At 42.3% G+C, this 21,049-nt stretch overlaps 1 protein-coding gene across 1 annotated transcript in view; it reads left to right on the top strand.

Annotated features, from left to right (window-relative positions):
- Positions 1-17,647, top strand: part of LOC115108423 (cytosolic carboxypeptidase 6-like) — a 425,052-nt gene extending 407,405 nt beyond the window's left edge. Inside the window, exons 11-13 of the mRNA XM_029632715.2 lie at positions 6,809-6,971; positions 17,105-17,207; positions 17,301-17,647. Coding sequence (XP_029488575.1) covers positions 6,809-6,971; positions 17,105-17,207; positions 17,301-17,412 — 378 coding nt within the window. The 3' untranslated portion in view covers positions 17,413-17,647. The remainder of the gene's footprint in view (positions 1-6,808; positions 6,972-17,104; positions 17,208-17,300) is intronic.
- Positions 17,648-21,049: the final 3,402 nt, after the last annotated feature.

Here is a 21,049-nt window from a genome sequence, read left to right as displayed (position 1 = left end):
TAACATCACACAGCATGATGCTGCCACCACAATGCTTCACCACAGGGATGGTGTCAGGTTTCCTTCGGACGTGACGCTTGGCATTCATTTCAAAGAGTTCAGTATTGGTTTCCAGAGAATCTTGTTTCTCATGGTCTGAGAGTCTTTAGGTGGCTTTTGGCAAACTCCAAGCAGGCTGTAATTTGCATTTTACTGAGGAGTGGCTTCCATCTGGCCACTCTACCATAAAGGCCTGATTGGTGCTGCAGAGACGGTTGTCCTTCTGGAAGGTTCTCCTATCTACACAGAGGAACTCTAGAGCTCTGTCAGAATGACCATCAGGTTCTTGGTCACCTCCCTGACCAAGGCCCTTCTCCCCCAATTGTGCAGTTTGGCTGGGCGGCCAGCTCTAGGAAGAGCCTTGGTGGTTCCAAACTTATTCCGTTTAAGAATGATGGAGGCCACTGTGTTCTTGGAGACCATCAATGCTGCAGACATTTTTTTGGTACCCTTCCCCGGATCACAGATTACTGCACTTGTACATAGCCCATCTATAATTTAGCCCAAACAACTACCTCTTCCCCTACTGTATTTATTTATTTATTTTGCTCCTTTGTACCCCATTATGTCTATTTCTACTTTGCACATTCTTCCACTGCAAATCTACCATTCCAGTGTTTTACTTGCTATATTGTATTTACTTCGCCACCATGGCCTTTTTTTGCTTTTACCTCCCTTATCTCACCTCATTTGCTCACATTGTATATATACTTGTTTATACTGTATTATTGACTGTATGTTTGTTTCACTCCATGTGTAACTCTGTGTTGTTGTACGTGTCGAACTGCTTTGCTTTATCTTGGCCAGGTCGCAATTGTAAATGAGAACTTGTTCTCAACTTGCCTACCTGGTTAAATAAAGGTGAAATAAAAATAAATTAAATATATCTGTGCTTCAACATAATCCTACGGACAATTCCTTCGACCTCATGGCTTGGTTTTTGCTTTGACATGCACTGTCAAATGTGGCTTTCCAAATCATGTCCAATCAATTGAATTTATCACAGGTGGACTCCAATCAAGTTGTAGAAACATCACAAGGATGATCAATGTGGACAGGATGTACTTGAGCTCAATTTCGAGTCTCATAGCAGTGTCTGAATACTTATGTAAATAAGGTTTGTTTTTTATTTTTAAGGTTTGTTTTTTACATTTGCAAAAATGTCTTAACCTGTTTTCACTTTGTCATTATGGGATATTGTGTGTAGATTGATAATTTGTATTTATTTAATCAATTTTAGAATAACGTTGCAAAGTTACAAAATGTGGAAAAAGTCAAGGGGCCGGAATACTTTCCAAAGGCACTGTATATGTCTCTCCAATGTTTATTGAAAAGATAAATATAAATATATAAATATAAATGCAACAAAACTATTTCAAAGATTTTACTGAGTTACAGTTCATACAGTGCCTTGCGAAAGTATTCGGCCCCCTTGAACTTTGCGACCTTTTGCCACATTTCAGGCTTCAAACATAAATATATAAAACTGTATTTTTTTGTGAAGAATCAGCAACAAGTGGGACACAATCATGAAGTGGAACGACATTTATTGGATATTTCAAACTTTTTTAACAAATCAAAAACTGAAAAATTGGGCGTGCAAAATTATTCAGCCCCTTTACTTTCAGTGCAGCAAACTCTCTCCAGAAGTTCAGTGAGGATCTCTGAATGATCCAATGTTGACCTAAATGACTAATGATGATAAATACAATCCACCTGTGTGTAATCAAGTCTCCGTATAAATGCACCTGCACTGTGATAGTCTCAGAGGTCCGTTAAAAGCGCAGAGAGCATCATGAAGAACAAGGAACACACCAGGCAGGTCCGAGATACTGTTGTGAAGAAGTTTAAAGCCGGATTTGGATACAAAAAGATTTTCCAAGCTTTAAACATCCAAAGGAGCACTGTGCAAGCGATAATATTGAAATGGAAGGAGTATCAGACCACTGCAAATCTACCAAGACCTGGCCGTCCCTCTAAACTTTCAGCTCATACAAGGAGAAGACTGATCAGAGATGCAGTCAAGAGGCCCATGATCACTCTGGATGAACTGCAGAGATCTACAGCTGAGGTGGGAAACTCTGTCCATAGGACAACAATCAGTCGTATATTGCACAAATCTGGCCTTTATGGAAGAGTGGCAAGAAGAAAGCCATTTCTTAAAGATATCCACAAAAAGTGTTGTTTAAAGTTTGCCACAAGCCACCTGGGAGACACACCAAACATGTGGAAGAAGGTGCTCTGGTCAGATGAAACCAAAATTGAACTTTTTGGCAACAATGCAAAACGTTATGTTTGGCGTAAAAGCAACACAGCTCATCACCCTGAACACACCATCCCCACTGTCAAACATGGTGGTGGCAGCATCATGGTTTGGGCCTGCTTTTCTTCAGCAGGGACAGGGAAGATGGTTAAAATTGATGGGAAGATGGATGGAGCCAAATACAGGACCATTCTGGAAGAAAACCTGATGGAGTCTGCAAAAGATCTGAGACTGGGACGGAGATTTGTCTTCCAACAAGACAATGATCCAAAACATAAAGCAAAATCTACAATGGAACGGTTCAAAAATAAACATATCCAGGTGTTAGAATGGCCAAGTCAAAGTCCAGACCTGAATCCAATCGAGAATCTGTGGAAAGAACTGAAAACTGCTGTTCACAAATGCTCTCCATCCAACCTCACTGAGCTCGAGCTGTTTTGCAAGGAGGAATGGGAAAAAATTTCAGTCTCTCGATGTGCAAAACTGATAGAGACATACCCCAAGCGACTTACAGCTGTAATCGCAGCAAAAGGTGGCGCTACAAAGTATTAACTTAAGGGGGCTGAATAATTTTGCACGCCCAATTTTTCAGTTTTTGATTTGTTAAAAAAGTTTGAAATATCCAATAAATGTCGTTCCACTTCATGATTGTGTCCCACTTGTTGTTGATTCTTCACAAAAAAATACAGTTTTATATCTTTATGTTTGAAGCCTGAAATGTGGCAAAAGGTCGCAAAGTTCAAGGGGGCCGAATACTTTCGCAAGGCACTGTATATGTAAATCAGTCAATTTAAATGAATGTATAAGGCCCTAATCTATGGATTTCAGATATCTGGGAATACAGATATGCATCTGTTGGTCACAGATACCTTAAAAAAATAAGTACAGGCGTGGATTAGAAAACCATTCAGTATCTAGTGTGACCATTTGCCTCATGCAGCATATCTCCTTCGCATAGAGTTGTTCAGGCTGTTGATTGTGGCCTGTGGAATGTTGTCCCACTTCAATGGCTGTGCAAAGTTGCTGGATATTGGACGGAACATGTTGTCGTACATGTCGATCCAGAGCATCCCAAATGTACTCAATCGGGACATGTCTGGTGAGTATGCAAGTCATGGAAGAACTGGGACATTTTCAGCTTCCAGGAATTGGGTACAGATCCTTGCAACATGGGGCCGTGAATTATCCTACTGAAATATTAGGTGATGGCGGTGGATGAATGCCAAGACAAGGGGCCTCAGGATATCGTCACGTTATCACTGTGCATTGAAATTGACAAAATGCAATTGTGTTCGTTGTCCGTAGCTTATGCCTGCCCATACCATAACTCCATCGCCCCATGGGGCACTCTGAATTGAACGTTGTGAACAGCAAAACACTCACCCACATGTCACCATGCACGTGGTCTGTGGCTGTGAGGAAGGTTGGATATACTGCCAAATTCTCTAAAACGACGTTGGAGGCGGCTTATAGTAGTGAAATTAACATTCAATTCTCTGGCAACAGCACTGGTAGACATTCCTGCAGTCAGTATGCCAATTGCACACTCCCTCAACTTGAGACATCTGTGGCATAGAGTACCACAGTATGAGTCATAATACCCATAAATCCTAGTGGTCAAACAAGAAAAAGCCCCCCCCCATAGGGGATTTTAGAAACTCTTAAAATAAAAGCTGTTTTTTGTGTAGGCTTACCCTGGCGTGACGTTTTGATAACAGTGTCAATCTCTCTAGGACAAGGTGACTTATCAATATATTCATCTGTATTTACCCCCCAAATATGAAATGCTAATTAGCTGATAATGTGGCTATCATAAAGAGCTACAAATGCCATGGTGATCTGGACAAGACTGCCGAATCAAGGCAAAGGTAAGAATCTCTGGATTAACTATCTAATGTTAGGTACATTTAGTAATACATTGGCTAAATGTCTTTATATTTACAATTTTGCAAACTGTCTTGTGCAAGTTTTAAATTGACACTACATGTTAACAAAGGTGTCAGCTAGAGGTGTCAGGAGCTTGCAGAGATTTGTAGTCTTGCATGATGTCTCCTTTGATACTAATTAGCATTTTCCAATCCAATCTGTAAATAGAGACGAATATATTGATGAAAGTCACCTTGTCCGAGTGTCACGTTCGTTTGTAGAGAAGGACCAAGGTGCAGAACAAACACTACTTAAATATGATCCCCAATTAGAGACAACGATTACCAGCTGCCTCTAATTGAGAATCATACAAATCACCAACATAGAAACATGAAAACTAGAACACCCACATAGAAATAATAAACTAGACTAACCCCCCAGTCACGCCCTGACCTACTCCACCATAGAAAATAAGGACTCTCTATGGTCAGGACGTGACACCGAGAGAGATTTACATTGTTATCATAACGTCACGCCAGGGTAAGCCTACAAGAAACACAACCCTTATTTTAAGGGTCTAAAATTCCCCATGGGAAAATGAATGGTGGAAAAACGATTGGAACCATTTCCCTGTTTGACCGCTAGGTTTTATGGGTATTATGACACCACTGTGGGGCTCTATTGTGTTGTCTGACAAAGTTACACATTTTAGTGGCCTTTTATTGTCCCTAGCACAAGGTGCACCTGTGTAATGATCATGCTGTTAAATCAGCTTCTTGATACGCCACAACTGTCTGGTGGATGGATTATCTTGGCAAAGGAGAAATGCTCACTAACAGAGGTGTAAACAAATTTGTGCACAAGCTTTTTGAGAAATAAGCTTTTTGTATGTATGGAACATTTCTGGGATCTTTTAATTCAGCTCATGAAACATGGGACCAATGTTGCGTTTTTTATTTTTGTTCAGTGTACATTTGCACCAAGTCTGGAACCAACAGGACCCTGAAAATCTTTTACCCCCAAGCCATAAGACTGCTAAATAGTTAACCAAATACAGTGCTGTGAAAAAGTATTTGCCCCTTTCTGATTTTCACTTGTTTTTTATACTGAATGTTAGCAGATCTTCAACCAAAACCTAATATTAGATCAAGTGATCCTGAGTTTACAAATAACACAAATTGATACTTAATTCAATAAAATAACGAAGTTATGCAACACCCAATTCCCCTGTGTGAAAAGGAATTGTCCCTTACCACTCAATAACTGGTTGTGACACCTTTAGCTGGTTGATACTTTACCCCTACGCTAAGTTATCGTTACTCATTGTGTATTTATTTGTGTTATTATCTTTCTATTCTTCTCTCTGTATTGTTGGGAAGGGCCCATATGTAAGCATTTCACTGTTAGTCTACACCTGTTGTTTACGAAGCTTGTGACAAATACAATTTGATTTGATTTGTGATTTGACAATGAGTACTTGTCTCTCAAATACATCGTTACAGTTCATGGTTAGCTAGCTAGTGAATTTTTGCCATATTAGCATAGAAGTGACATCAGTAAAAACACCTCAAAACAAGATGGTATCAAGGACAAGATAAAACTAGCTGAAACGAGCCACCTAAAATTCTCCACATGGCAGCTTCGTGTCATTATTGCAAGCTATCTGGCCATCTAAAATCACAACTGATTGGACTTCTGCCCACATTGAAGCGCGCAAATTGCTTTCGCGACTTTGTCAGCTAACCTGTCTATATCGAGCTCTGTTGACATGGCGGTGCAGGTTTGTCGTAACAACTTTTGATCATTTAACATTTTGAGGTTGTCGTGGGTAGCATGTTGTTGCCGTGGGTAGCAAAATGCTAAATTAACATGACGAGCTGAATTAAATGTAAAAATCTTGGTTTACACTCCGTAAACATTTCAGATATTATTTTCGTGAGAAATCTTCGAAAACAGGAATTTCTAATTAATGTGAAAAGTGTATAATAAAATATGAAAATAATACATGTCAAAATCGATATCCATCTTACTTCTATATTGTTTTATGTCCTGTGGAGTTGAGGAGAAAGATGACGAGTTCAATGGGAAAGTGAGCCTGTCAGGTAACATTAACCAGTAGGCTTAATTCTTGCACAGAATCCAGCCAAATTGACGCAGTTCAATTTTCCAGATTTTTGACCATGTGTTCTCTGGCCTCCATTGATTTAGTCACCCTAATTCTGTCAATCCCAAAATGTATAAACTCCAATAATTTTTTTACGGATTATGATAGAGACATGAAGTTTAGACCATTGGTTTTCGTAGAAGTATATTAACACAATTGTCCCATTGGTCAAAAATGCTCTTTTGATTGGACATATATGCATTACAACAAGACCACAATGAGTTCTGTGGGAATTATTAGAATTAAGCATTGAAATTCACCAACATACACCAAAAAAAAGGAGGACCAAGGCACTCTTCATATAATTAATTAAAATACCTTTATTTGAATGGCATGTTCAATGGAAACAAAGTTTAAAAACTCTGACGTGTTTCGGCTTCTATACACATATACTTTGTCACTTGTCTGACTAATTATTGATTTATAATGTTGGTATAGTAGAATATTTTCTGTATTAACAGTGTTTCACTTCACAGTCCAACACGTCATTTAACCGTGACGTGGTGAAGGCTGGCACCGGGAGGCGCTTCCTGGGTGGCCTGCTGGACGACACGTCCTACTGCTACACCCTGGAGGTGTCCTTCTACAGCTACATGGCAGCGGGGAGCACATCGCCCGTTCCCTACACCGAGGACACCTGTATCCTTCTCTCTCATTGTCATCAGGGTTCCCAGGGAGCCTGGCCGGGCCCCCGCCTCCTTCTGCCCACGCCTTCCCACCCTCCCCCGCTGGCTGATGGAGGAGAAAGGAGAGGAGGCATCAGGGGGAGAGACAGAGATGGAGCACACGACACGTGTACACGTGTATGTCTCCTCCCTCCCTCTCTCCCTCCACTAACTTCCCCAAACTTCAGAGCTTCACATCTCATAGAAAGCATGCTGTATTGGTGTCAGCGTTGATTGATAGTTACATCAATACACCCTGTCCATCCATGTAGGACAAGATATGCACAACAGGAACAGAGGAGATTGTGTGTTGTGGTGCCTGGGACTAGGGTTGCAAATGGAGGGTATATTACTGGTGCCTGGGACTTGTGGGATGCAGGCTGCAGCACAGATTGGTTTAAAGGGAAATTGAGTGAGAGGTTCTGTCGTATATTGAAAGGCTCATGTCATTGAGCCAGCAAATCAGTGTACAAACACTAACAGTGTTTTGTGTTTTTGTGGACACCAACACGCATCGAAAACAGAATCCGATTTCTCCCTGAGAGCCCAGTCTGTGCACAGCGATTGGGCACTGTGGGCAGATTGAATTTGTGTCTTCTTGAGGGAGATACTCTGGACTACAAAAGGTCTGATTCTCCAAATCAATGCTACTCCTGAGTAGACAAAAGCCAGACCTGTGCAGTTGTCTTGGCCAGTGAAATTATCTGGGCCGTGTCTGTACACCATGCAACAGAAAAGCTGTCTGTAGAGCCCACTAATGAGGGCTGATGGTGATAATGTCAGTCTATTGTACTGGTTCTCCATCCCCCAGCGTTTATCCACACTGCCTGCCCCTATAGTAACAACCTCATTTAGGGCCAGACGAGAGCCTATTGATTTCCTAGTCATTATTGGAGGCCTGGCTCGATCGACAGGCAGTACAGGGCTGAGATGTAGACGAGTCAGGTCAGCCCTTATCCACCTGAACGCTGCCTTGCTCTTTTGTTCAGCCAGATACGTAGTGACAGTGGGAAGGCAACACCTGCCCCATTGATTTTGTTTACAAAAGAGGTAGAGAGCATGTGTGTTCTGCTTTTGTTGTGATGAAGAATAGAATACAGCAGGCCTGTTAATTGCATAGTATTTTGTACACTCCAAATGCATTCAGGGTTAAATGTGTAACCTTTATTTAACCAGGCAAGTCAGTTAAGAACAAACTCTTATTTACAATGACAGCCTACTCCGGCCAAACCCAAACTACGCTGGGCCAATTGTGCGCCGCCCTATGGGACTCCCAATCACAGCCGGATGTGATACAGCCTGGATTCAAACCAGGGACTTTAGTGATTTCTCTTGCACTGAGATGCAGTGTCTTAGACCGCTGCGCCACTCGGGAGCCATAAAAAATAAATAGGCATTAAATAGACATTCTCTATAGACTAAAATGTTCCTTCAGATTAACTTGTTTTTAACCATTTTAACAAACTTTGTTGGAAAAGAGGAGACACGTCTCAGATCCATGGGATAGAGAAGAGTGGTGTGGAGTCAGCCTACAGGCAGAAAAGTGTACTATACAGTGCCCATATTCCCTGTTTTGAGATGAGAGGAGATGTTCTGTGTACCGTAAGTGCCCTCTAGTGCCAGGAGGTTGAGGTGTCTGTGTGTGGCTCAGCTCCATGTGGCTCTGTCCCTGCCTGCCTTGAATCACTCTGTCACACTGTAGACAACCCACTGCCAGCGACCCTTATATACAGGGCATCCATTCACTTCTTTGTTTATTTATTTATTTATCTTGTGTTTATATCAAAAGGGCTCTAACGCTTTCTCATCTCACTCAATGTTTTCCCCCAACCCAGTGCTCCACTGAACTGTCAAGTCCAAGGCCTAGTTGGCTGGCTCGCTATAATAAGAAACCCATTCATGTAGAATTACACTGCCTCCAGGACATTCTTTTCCCTTAGTGTCAGAGAGGGGATGGAAACAAAAAAAATCTCTTTACTGTGTGTGGAAAGAGTCATAATTTACCCGTGATGCTCCTCTCCTTGAAAATGTTCCTTTCTTTGTTTCCCCACATAAAAGAGCTGTGCTGTACAGAGGAGACAGTTGGAACAGAGAGGCTGTTGTAATATGTATGCACATAGCATAACCACGGTGATAGCCACACACTGCAAGTGCATAACAAGTCCCTTGATTATTTGTCACTGTGCAGTGGGCTTAAAGAAAGAGATAAGAAAACAGAACAGAGCTGCTGCGGTCCGTCACACCCCCTTTATGCTTCTGGAGTAGCAGTGTTTACTGGCTGTCTTTGTTGGTCTCTCTGCGCTAAAGTATGCTGGCTGAAAGCAAGATGGATGAGGTGAGGTAATAACGTAAATGGAAGAACATTATATAGGAATACCATGGAGGCGAGCCTAGTGGGTGATCGGGATGTGGAGGGGGGACTGAGTCATGGTAGGGGTTGGGGGCCCTGCTGGAGGCAGGCAGGAACAGGCCTGGGGGATGCGTGTAGCTGGGCTTGGGGAGGGGGAGTGTCAGCACTACGCAGGGAGAGGGCAGCGGGGACTTCGTGTAGAGCAAAGATTGGGGTCAGACAGGTTGAAGGAACCAGCCATGTCGCTTTTTACTCCCCGCTGATCTGGTCTATTGAGCGTGCAAATCATCAACAAAGACCTTTATGCTTTGCAACCCCCCTCCCGCTCTAAAAATGAATGAATTATAAATAAATAATTACCTGGACACCCAAATGAATCCCCCCTTCTCCTGTTTAAAGCCTGTTATATTAAATGAAGTGCCCATTTTGACTCGTCCCTCTGTGCACTCTCTGTGACGTCTATTAAGATTTAACACACTTAACCCCCCCCCAAAAAAAAATTCTCAAGGTTTCACCATCATTGGAAAGCCCTAGTTATTTGGTTGCTTTGACAAAGTCATTTCTGAAGGCTATTATTTATTTCATATGATTAGTGATACATTTTTAAGGTAAAGAAAAAAAACCTGTCCTTACGTTGTCCACCCTATTACGTGAACTGAATTCTCATTTTAATATGGTGAAACTATTCCTTTAAAAAAATGTTTTAACAAACATTGAACATCTAATAGTCAAATCATAGTGGAAAAGCAGATGAGCTAGTTCTACTCTTTTTGGCCATTTTCTGGTGTTTTGTGGTGGGTCAAGCATAACACGTCAACCCTGTTACCCATCATTTTACCAATACATTTTTTTTTTGTTAAGCTTGCATTCAGTTGCCCCTCCCTGTTGCACACAACAAGCTTCTATTCCCCCTGTCTCAAGGGGATGTGTGGCTGATTTAAGAGGAAATCGTCAACCCTGTTACGGTCAATTTTTTCCTTTTTTTTTAACCTTTTGAGGTGGAAACAACGTGTTTTTTATTAAGTTGAACATGTGCTCTTCATGACAGAATGTAATAATTTGGTGACATCAACAACACCAAAATCACCAAGAGACACAACGCAAAATGGACTAATTTGATGGAAGGACCTTGTAGTCAGCATAATTGAAATCTTAAAGGGCAATTCTGCCACTTTTCAACATCATATTCATTATCTCATGCACAATACGAGTATATACATATGTGAAAATGGCCCGTTTCTGTGATTAAAAAGATAAGATGAAAGATCCTAAAAAAAAGCTTCAATGTTTCATCACAGGGTAGGATCAAACTTAAGAAAAACAGTTATTTTCAAAAACCTGCAACAGGTTTCCAGCCAAAGAGAGGGTATTTTCTTGCTCCCCACGTCAATGCGAATTTCATATTTTTCAAATTCACAGATTTTTCCTTACTTTCCTTCCCCCGTCTATGGTCACCCAGGTCTAAAAGGCTCATTATATTGAATGAGCAAGCTGTGAATGTTCCACGCCAGAGCAGTTGGAATATTCTCAGTCGTTTAATGATTTCACCACCTGTAATCTTGCACGAAATGGACAGAAACAATGTTTCATGCTGAGAATTCACTGAGGCATTTGCTTTGTTCTTAGACTGATGTCCTATTGGGAAGATTCCACTGTGGCTTCATAGGACTGGTGTCCCTCTGAGTCTATAGTCTCTGTGTGCTGGTCTGTTATGGCTCTCCATGGATAGGGATTGGCAACATTGTGAAGAGATGAGCACTCAAACAGAGGAAGGTACAATACCAACCTCTTGCTCAAAGACTTTGTGATGGAGCTGTTTTCTTAAAATAACTTCAAAAAATATATTATTCAAAATGTTATGTCTTACTTCAAGTATGTAATTTATAATATATCTGAAGTAGGACAGAGCAGACACATTTGGTCTACCTTTCTGTCAAGGTTATTCTATTTTCTCATTTAGGTTATTGTGGAGGTTTTCAGGTTATTCTATTTTCTCAATCAAACTTGATCTTTTTGATGAGGTATACACACTGTAATGTCAGAACATCATTAACAGGGAGACCAGACAGTGTGAATGTTGAGAGAATCTGGGACCTTATTCAAAACCCAGCTTGATGCTTTGACTGGGAGAGCAAGTAATCTGTGACTTTCATGTCTTCCCACTTTTAGTTTTTTTTTTATAGAACTTTACACAATGCCTTCCATCTATTTAAAGTAAGATGATGAGGGTTGATTGGACAATGGACTCCAGCGCTAGCTATGTCATGTGACCAGGCATGCCAGTGGTGAGAGGCAGCTATGCATTGCCCTTTTTACTCTTGAGTTAACAAGTCCAGCGCTGGGCTGAAGAGAGACAGCTCCTTGTCCCGGCGGTGTGCCATTTCCCCCTGTCCTTTAGGCTCCAGTCCAGACGGCTACTGAAAGACCTATTATCCCCGGGTCTCACCATAAAAGTCTCACTCAATCAAGCATGGCCATGTTGTCAAACCCTTAGTTTGGTATCACTGCCTCACTTAAGTGTTGTGCTGTCCTGAACACGTTCCATACACATAAATTGATACAGCACGAGGAGCACAATGTGGAACCGGACAGCTCGGTGGTTCCTCCTGGCTTCAACATCAATCACCAGCCCACAGAAGACGGCACGGCCTGACAGCTAGCTGCAGTCTGGGAGATCACTCTGACAACAGCAATACATTGGCACACGCAAAGTATGGGAGCGTGACTCACACAGGGACATTTGAATACCAAACCTGCCAATTGAACATTTCAGGCTTCGCTAATCATGACACTTAGTTGATGGACAGTGACAAGTAGGCAGATATTCTCCCACAGTTGCAGTAATATGCTCCTCAGATCATCATTAGACGTGGTAGGATTCTCTCAATTGTTGACTTATTTTCTTTCTCCTTTCCATTAAATCACAGGGTAGGCTTACTTTTATCCACAAACAAATATAATTAGGAATTTCATGCCATTCAAAACCCTATTAGTTGACTTGCGTGACAGTATACATGTAGTCTTAAATGAAGTTTCCTTCATCATCCCTACTGGCTTTTAGACAGACAGATTAGATAGAGGTCATCTGATGCTGCTCAGCCAGTGGCTCTGGGAGCTTTATGGCATGAGATGTACGTACCAATCTAGCCACTGGACATATCTGCTGCCTGCCCTCTGCACCTCTTAAGTGACGGACACTGGACAGACTCCAGACCTGCAGCACTCAGGGCTACTCCTTATCACTGCTGTCAGTCCCCATTAGGAGTCTGCTGAAGATGAGGCCCTATCTGATAGCTGTGTGTGTGTGCGTGTGTGTGTGTGTTCATGCGTGTGTATGTCTTTGTTACTGCATGGATGCCTGTGTTTTGTGTCTGGATGTCTTTTTAAGGGGGAGAACAGGTGTTGGATGTCTAATGAATGAAGCATTACACATTAGCTACAAAGTTTCTTATAGGAAAAGGACACAAGGTCTTTGAACATAGTTTAGCTGCGGGGGGAAAACATGCTCCCTTTGTGCACCGCTGTTTACTGTTTTAATTAGCATTGTTAATTGGCTCTTTGTATCACCCTGGTGACAGGCCTGTCACTTGATGGTATTGATGGCGCTGATGTCCCTAATTTGTCTTCTTGTTAGGGATGGTCTGCTGTGGACGCTGGTGTTTTGTTCCTTGTCATTGGGGCATCATTGTCCGTCTGTCTGTTTAGACTGGGGCACATGACACTGAAAGCAGATAAACAGCTTGGTAAACAAATCATCTGTCTTATCTTCTGTGGAGTGTCCATTTTCCCTGTTGTCTCGTCACCTCATCAGCCCCACGGTGGCTTGTCCTTGAGTCACAACAAAGGCCTTTATCGATCCTACAAGAGGGTAGAGGAGATATTAAAGCCCCTCATGCTCCAAAGCTGCTGCAGTATCCTCTCTGCCATACTGTAGATCTGGCAGGCCAGAGCACCCAGCTCTCCTCTTCTCATTGACCTGACATTCCAATGTACCAAAAGTTGAGTTCCTATCACTTTACCCAACAAGCACCACAAAGACGTCCTCTCTGAGCTTTACTGTAGTCTACCTCCGCTGTCCAGTTCTCCATCTGAGAACACAATGAAGCACACCCTAATTTACCACCAAATGTCTCGCCATGTTTCCCGAGGACATCCTGTATTCCCTGGCCTGTCCTCTTTGTGAGTTACAGTAGAATGGACTGCTATTGAGTTCAGAGCCAGCTGTCTAGTGTCCAGTCGTTTAGCCCGATGTCCTGCGTTTGTCTCCAGGCAGGGAGATTTAGTATAGAAATTACCCTGAGAGGAAGATATTGTCCATCTTGGCAGGGAAGGTCCTTCAGGGAAGGCTTATTTTCTGCCTGACTGTGCCAATGGGCCTACTTATATTGGGCAGCCTTGTTTTCTGTGGAGACAAGGAATTGGAAGGAACTTTGATAGTAATATAGAAATTCTGATGTGCACCTTCATTCTGAAAGGGAAAATGTACTGTCTAGGTGGAATGTGACATTCTGTGTCAGTAAAATACTTACATATTGCCAACTGCATACATTTGTTTCTTTATACACCATTGCAGGAAGGGCTGCCAAACTTCCACCCCCCTTGATTATGCAACACCTTTCCCTCCTGCCTGGTGTGTTGAGTTGATGTTTTGGAACTTTCCGCCCTCCTTCGCGAGTTGCCCTCAGGCTGTGCTTTGGCAGAGTCCCCACTTCCTGCCGCTAGCAGCTCATCCCGACTGCTCTGGTTGCCCTTGGCAACAGGTCAGCAGCCAATCAGGGTGTTGGAGTGTCCCGCCCGCAGCTGTGATGCAGATGAAGTATTTTCCTTCCGAAGCGGCCATCCATCACCAACTTCCTGTAATAGATGTGAGATGTGACATCACAAGCTGAGAGGCCATCTGCACTCCACGGGTTTCTGGGATATTTCTGTCATTGCTCAGAGCATGCGTTTGCGCTGGCAACGTTTGATCACGGGGTAACACAAAACTTTCCCAAGGTCAAAATGAAGATGTCAGGGATACATGAGGGACGGTGGTCTATCAGTGGCTGGAGAGGCTGGTGTAGGATAACCTTATGGAGAGCACTCTGGGTTAAAACAGACCTGTATTGGATTATAAGAGTCTGGAGGACAAGTATGTTGTACTGCATCATGTCTTCAGAAGAATCCTCAAAATTATGGTACTCACTTCAGAGGATGGTCAACATGACATAAGGCTAGAATTAAGATACTGCATGTTACCCTTCTAAAATAACTAGAGAAGAAGATTATTGTAACTATAGATGCATAGCAGGTTATGAGCCTAAAATAGTTAATGGCATGATGCAGAGGTTGTAGCGCCAGACAGATGGGTGTAAATACAAGAGCTGGAGCTGTGCGGAGAGTGCCCATCGACCGGCAGAGTGACGAATGGACGCCCACAGAGACACCACCTTTCCAGGCTAAGGTGACTGAGTAGCAACAGTGGGGTATGGAAGGGGGATGAGGAAGGTGCTGGCACTCAAAGCCAAAATAGGGCAAATGGGAGGCACCCTATACAGACAGCATGGTGAAGAAGGTGCAACAGCGCCTCTTCAACCTCAGGAGGCTGAAGATATTTGGCTTGTCACCTTAAAGCCTCACAAACTTCTATAGATGCACAATTGAGAGCATCATGTCGGGTTGTATCACCTCCTGGTACGGCAACTGCTCCGCCCACAACCGTAAGGCTCTCCAGAGGCTAGTGAGGTCTGCATAACGCATCACTGGGGGCAAACTACCTGCCCTCTAGGACACCTACAGATGTCACAGGAAGGCCAAAAAGATAATCAAGGACAACAACCACCCAATCAACTGCCTGTTCACCCTGCTACCATCCAGAAGGCGAGGTCAGTACAGGTGCATCAAATCTGGGACCGAAAGACTGAAAAACATCTATCTCAAGGCCATCAGACTGTTAAACAGCCATCACTAACACAGAGAGGCTGCTGCCTACATACAGACTCAAAATCATTGGCCATTACTCATCTCATTTTTAAAATGTAACCTTTATTTAACTATGCAAGTCAGTTAAGAACAAATTCTTATTTACAATAACGGACTACAAAAAGGCAAAAGGCCTCCTGCGGGGAAGGGGGCTGGGATAAAAATATAAGTAAAATATAAATATAGGAAAAAACATCACGACAACACTACATAAAGAGAGACCTAAGACAACAACATAGCATGGTAGCAACACAACATAACAACAACATAGTAGCAGCACAAAACATGGTACAAACATTATTGGGCACAGACATCATCACAAAGGGCAAGAAGGTAGAGACAACAATATATCACACAAAGCAGCCACAACTGTCGGCAAGAGTGTCTATATTCTATACCATCTATTGCATCTTGCCTATACCACTCAGTCATCGCTCATTCATATATTTATATGTACATATTATTATTCCGTCCCTTTACTTAGATTTGTGTGTGTTAGGTAGTTGTTGTGGAATTGTTGATACTTGTTAGATATTGCTGCACTGTCAGAACTAGAAGCACAAGCATTTCGCTACACTCACATTAACATCTGCTAACCACGGGTAGGTGACCAATTTGATTTGATTTGTCTTCTTTGTTAAACTATGACATGTTAGCTTCCATACAGTGTGATGTGTGTGCATGTGCATGTGTTCACTGAAAAGACACAAAGGCATGGACCTCCACCCAGACACTCAATTCAGCCCAAGGATGGATTGTTTATGAGTTAACAGCTTTGGATAATGGGATTTCACCTACAAGGCCTTGGATTTATGTTTCCTAGGTAATATCTGAGCGTTGAAAGGAATAATAATACAAAAAATACACCATTTATTTTTATATTTTTTTCACGGGCACTTGTTTCAATCATAGAGGTGTGACAGATAGACAGGTCATATCTGAACATCAACAAGGAAATGACAAGAGGTGAACAATTATGTCTCTGTGTCATTTCATCATTTTGGTCTGTCTGGTAAAGAATATATTCATAACAGCACCTTTACTGGGGAACCTATATGTCCATCTTTGATGAAATATGGATTACTGGTATTTGTCACTCATTTTTTTCTTGTTCTGGTCCTATGAATTATAATCGTAATGAGGGAATTTTTTTCTCATCTTGTCTTAACAGTATTTATGTGTGTAGTGATTCGTCTAGATTGACCAGCATTTAAAAAAAATATGTTTTCTACATTTTGCCTTAATCTAAATCATTTTGTTATTATCTGTGTTTGTGATCTAATCCAGCTCGGCGTCATGGCAACAGCATGCAGAGTAACCACACAGTTTTATGATCAAGTGTCTCAAGTTATTGATGCCTTCCATAATGTGGTGGGGGCTGGGGGCTAGACTTGTGAATTTTTAAAAAGCCTGGGCGGTAAGTAATTGCCACTGTGATGCCTTCCACCTTCGTGTTTTTGGCTGATGCAGTTGATTTACCCCCACTAAGTGCGGAACACAGTGTGTTGTAGCCTGGTAATTTATACGCCACATTTCTCTACTGGTTATTGCTTAGTTATTTACTGCAAATGGTTCTATTTGTTCTGTGAGGAAGAAACTAGGGCTGTATTTATTTATTTATTTCAATTAATAGTAGAGCGTCAGAGGCAGGATTTAGAGGCTTTGTGAAATGAAACAGTGTAACTCCAGTAAATGCCTCCCAGCCAGGGAGAAATTGCCTTGTTGTTGACTAAACTAAAGGCTAACAGCGCCATATGTTCATGTTATAGGGAAGAACCTTAACATGGTCCCCTCAGACATGAAGCTGGGAAGAAATGTTGCCCGCACCTTCCTCGACTACTACAGGCACAACAACTTCATTGATGACAACAAACTACAAATTCCAAATCACATCAACAGGTAGTGTTTCTAATGACACATTTCAATAACTTGTCCAGTTTACATCCTATTTGTTTAACTTGATAATATTCACTAATGTTTTTGTGTCCTCAGTATGGAGGTATTGTCCCAGGGTCGACAGGGGAATGGAAATGGGAACGGGAGGACGTCTGGGAGTGAGAGAGGAGCAGAGAGGAAGAACCAGAGTATCACAGGAGAGTACTAGACACCTGGCAATAACATACTGGAGATACCAGTCCAGTCTGACCACTGTATAAGGCTCTACACTATATCCACACATTTACATTTACATTTAAGTCATTTAGCAGACAGCCCTACACTATATCCACACAGCCTTACACTATATCCACACAGCCCTACACTATATCCACACAGCCCTACACTATATCCACACAGCCCTACACTATATCCACACAGCCTTACACTATATCCACACAGCCCTACACTATATCCACACAGCCCTACACTATATCCACACAGCCCTACACTATATCCACACAGCCCTACACTATATCCACACAGCCTTACACTATATCCACACAGCCCTACACTATATCCACACAGCCTTACACTATATCCACACAGCCCTACACTATATCCACACAGCCCTACACTATATCCACACAGCCTTACACTATATCCACACAGCCCTACACTATATCCACACAGCCTTACACTATATCCACACAGCCCTACACTATATCCACACAGCCTTACACTATATCCACACAGCCCTACACTATATCCACACAGCCCTACACTATATCCACACAGCCTTACACTATATCCACACAGCCCTACACTATATCCACATAGCCCTACACTATATCCACACAGCCCTACACTATATCCACACAGCCCTACACTATATCCACACAGCCCTACACTATATCCACACAGCCCTACACTATATCCACACAGCCCTACACTATATCCACACAGCCCTACACTATATCCACACAGCCTTACACTATATCCACACAGCCCTACACTATATCCACACAGCCCTACACTATATCCACACAGCCTTACACTATATCCACACAGCCCTACACTATATCCACACAGCCTTACACTATATCCACACAGCCCTACACTATATCCACACAGCCTTACACTATATCCACACAGCCCTCATGAAAATTAGATGCATCAGCCCAAGACAAAGGATGCAATTTCACAAATGGATCACTTTTGGATAACATGTTAATTGGAGGATATTTACCCATGGAACTTCATTAGAGCAAGTTGCTCTGACTGTATGAAATGTATGGGACGAATCAAGCTGACACATATACATCTCACGTTCCATTTGAGGCCTTCATACGTCATTCATATATTTTACCACAATGTGCTTTTTCCATTTTAGGTATTGCTTTTTATTCAAATGTATTCACGCATGTCATTGAAAATAAGTGCGTGTGTTTTCTCTTGTAAGTAACTTATTTTGTGTTTATCTTGCCGCTCTGTATCCTACATTATTTGGAGGGGTTTAATGGGAGGGGTAACCCATTTTTGTTTAGTCATGACCATATCGGTATCTAAGTATTCTGTTGATAAAACTATGAAATATAACACACATTTGTAAGTTTGTGAAATTGATGTTCAGTCATTGTCAGTGCATTAGTTTACACAGGTGTTTGCGATTTAAAGGAAACAGATTTCAACTGAAGTCATTTCATGGATTATAATATAGAAGAAAATTCATGAATTTGAAATCCCTCTAGAAAATGATGGGTATCTATCAAGTATGAATTTGCCCTGAATTGACTGATATCCATTCATTTCCATATTTTACTGCAATGTAAACATCTATTCAACCTATCTGTTCAGAGCACAGAGTGCTTTTCACTGCATTATGTAAAACATCATCCATGGGACTTGCTCAACACAAAGGCATAAGTAGGAGAGCTAGAGAGAATGGTACATTAGTCAAGTGTGGCGTGAAGAACAACATGTAATTTTCAGACCAGTCATTTGGAATAAGTGAGGCAATCTGTCAGCATAAAAGCATACACAAAGGACTTTTACATGGTTGACGAGAAGATTGAGAGGCTGTACGAGAATGACGAAAGACATTTGTCTTTTGATGCTTTCACTGAACATGTGTCAGACCTGGACCTGTCCAACACTAAAGTGCATGTTAGCGCATCTCTTGCACATGCACACACACACACACACAAACAAACTGCATGCACACACAGGAAAATGCTTCCTTCTATTCAAAGTGCACGGTCCCCAGTGTGCTGCTATCATTTTAAGCTTTATCTAGAGATATTATTCTCTATTGCTTTCTCAATGAGACTGGGCACATTACTTTCTAATTAATTGTACACAGCTATGCATGCGAGAAGGTGAGAATTGTTAATACATTTTCTCTTCAATAGTCAAGAAAATTATATTTCTAATTAGCCGTCCTTACATTTGTTATGCATTATTTAGCCTCTTACCAAATCCCAGAGGTTCTTGTTTATCTAAGAGGATGGTTAATTGCAGTTGCAGGTAGCCTAATGGTTAAGAGCAGTGGGCCAGTATCCGAAAGGTCGCTGTTTCAAATCCCTGAGACAACTAGGTGAATATCTGTCAATGTGCCCATGAGTAAGGCATTTAACCTTAGTTGCTCTGGATAAGAGCAACTGCTAAATTACTCAAATGTAAAAGCACTGAAAACAAGTCTGTTTAGAGCCCCGCTGTGGTCAGTGTCACCCTGTATATAACAAAGCCAGTAGAGGTTGGTGTGTATAACTACTCATCTAAAGGATGATCATGAATGCAAGACTAATGTGGGGTAGGACTGGAAGTTTGTTTTTCTAAGCATTACTCAAATAAAATAAATGCGTGGCATCTCTCCAAGATGGCGTAGCAGTCAGACGTGTGTTTTGTCTTGTCCCGTCCTGTATAGTGTAAATATAGTTTTTCCTCGTTTTTTTCTGTATATATTTCGTACATACTTTAATCTCACTTTCCAACTACAGGCTGAATATACTCTCCTGCAACCCGCATCACCCAATGTGGTACGGATCTGCTTTTTCTATACTTTAGAATCGGAACCCTCATCAGAAGCTAGCCGCTAACTAGCTACTAGCTAGCCACTGCTAGCGGTCTTCAACGCTAACTAGGACACCAGCGCGACATCTACCCAAAGCATATCAGACTGCTTTTTCTCTACCACATCTCCGGATTCCTACCGCAAGCTCTGAACCTTTATACCGGATCATCGAAAATAGCTAGCTGCAATCCGAGTGGCTACTCCTGGCTAACGTCTCTGTCCCAGAGCAAGCACCAGTTAGCCTGGAGCTAGCCTCGAGCTAAGCCCATCTCCCGACTAGCCGAAGAGGTCCAAAAATACCTAATTTGCCAATTGGCCTGGACCCTCTACTGACCCTCTACTGCCGACACGGAGCCCCGCCGATCCATCACGACTGGTCCGCCGACATAATCGTCCGAGGGGTTTCAACAGGCTTTTCCGCTGCGACATCGCCAAAGATCCATCTGCTGGCCAAGGCCCGCAAGCTTTCTGAATCGCTGTATCTCCAGCTCACCGCATGAAGAGGAATAAACAGACTCACCCCATCGCGACGTCCCCCAAAGGTTAACTCTCTAGCCCTTGCTATCTCCCTGCTTGCTAATTCGGCCTGCTAACGGCTAGCTTGTCAAGCTCCGGTCCGCTAACTGCTACCTTGTCTAGCTCGGGCCTACGAACTGTTAGCTTGTTAGCACAGGCCTGCTAACCGTCTGAACCACCGCGTCCCAATCACTCTCTGACCCCATTTACTTTCTATCTCTTTTTGATTTTTAATTTGTTTATACCTTCCGGAAACCTGCCTCACCCAATGTGATAC

This window comes from Oncorhynchus nerka, linkage group LG24, assembly GCF_034236695.1.
Source record: "Oncorhynchus nerka isolate Pitt River linkage group LG24, Oner_Uvic_2.0, whole genome shotgun sequence".
Classification (NCBI taxonomy): Eukaryota; Metazoa; Chordata; class Actinopteri; order Salmoniformes; family Salmonidae; genus Oncorhynchus; species Oncorhynchus nerka.
This window is presented reverse-complemented; position numbering and strand designations above follow the sequence as displayed.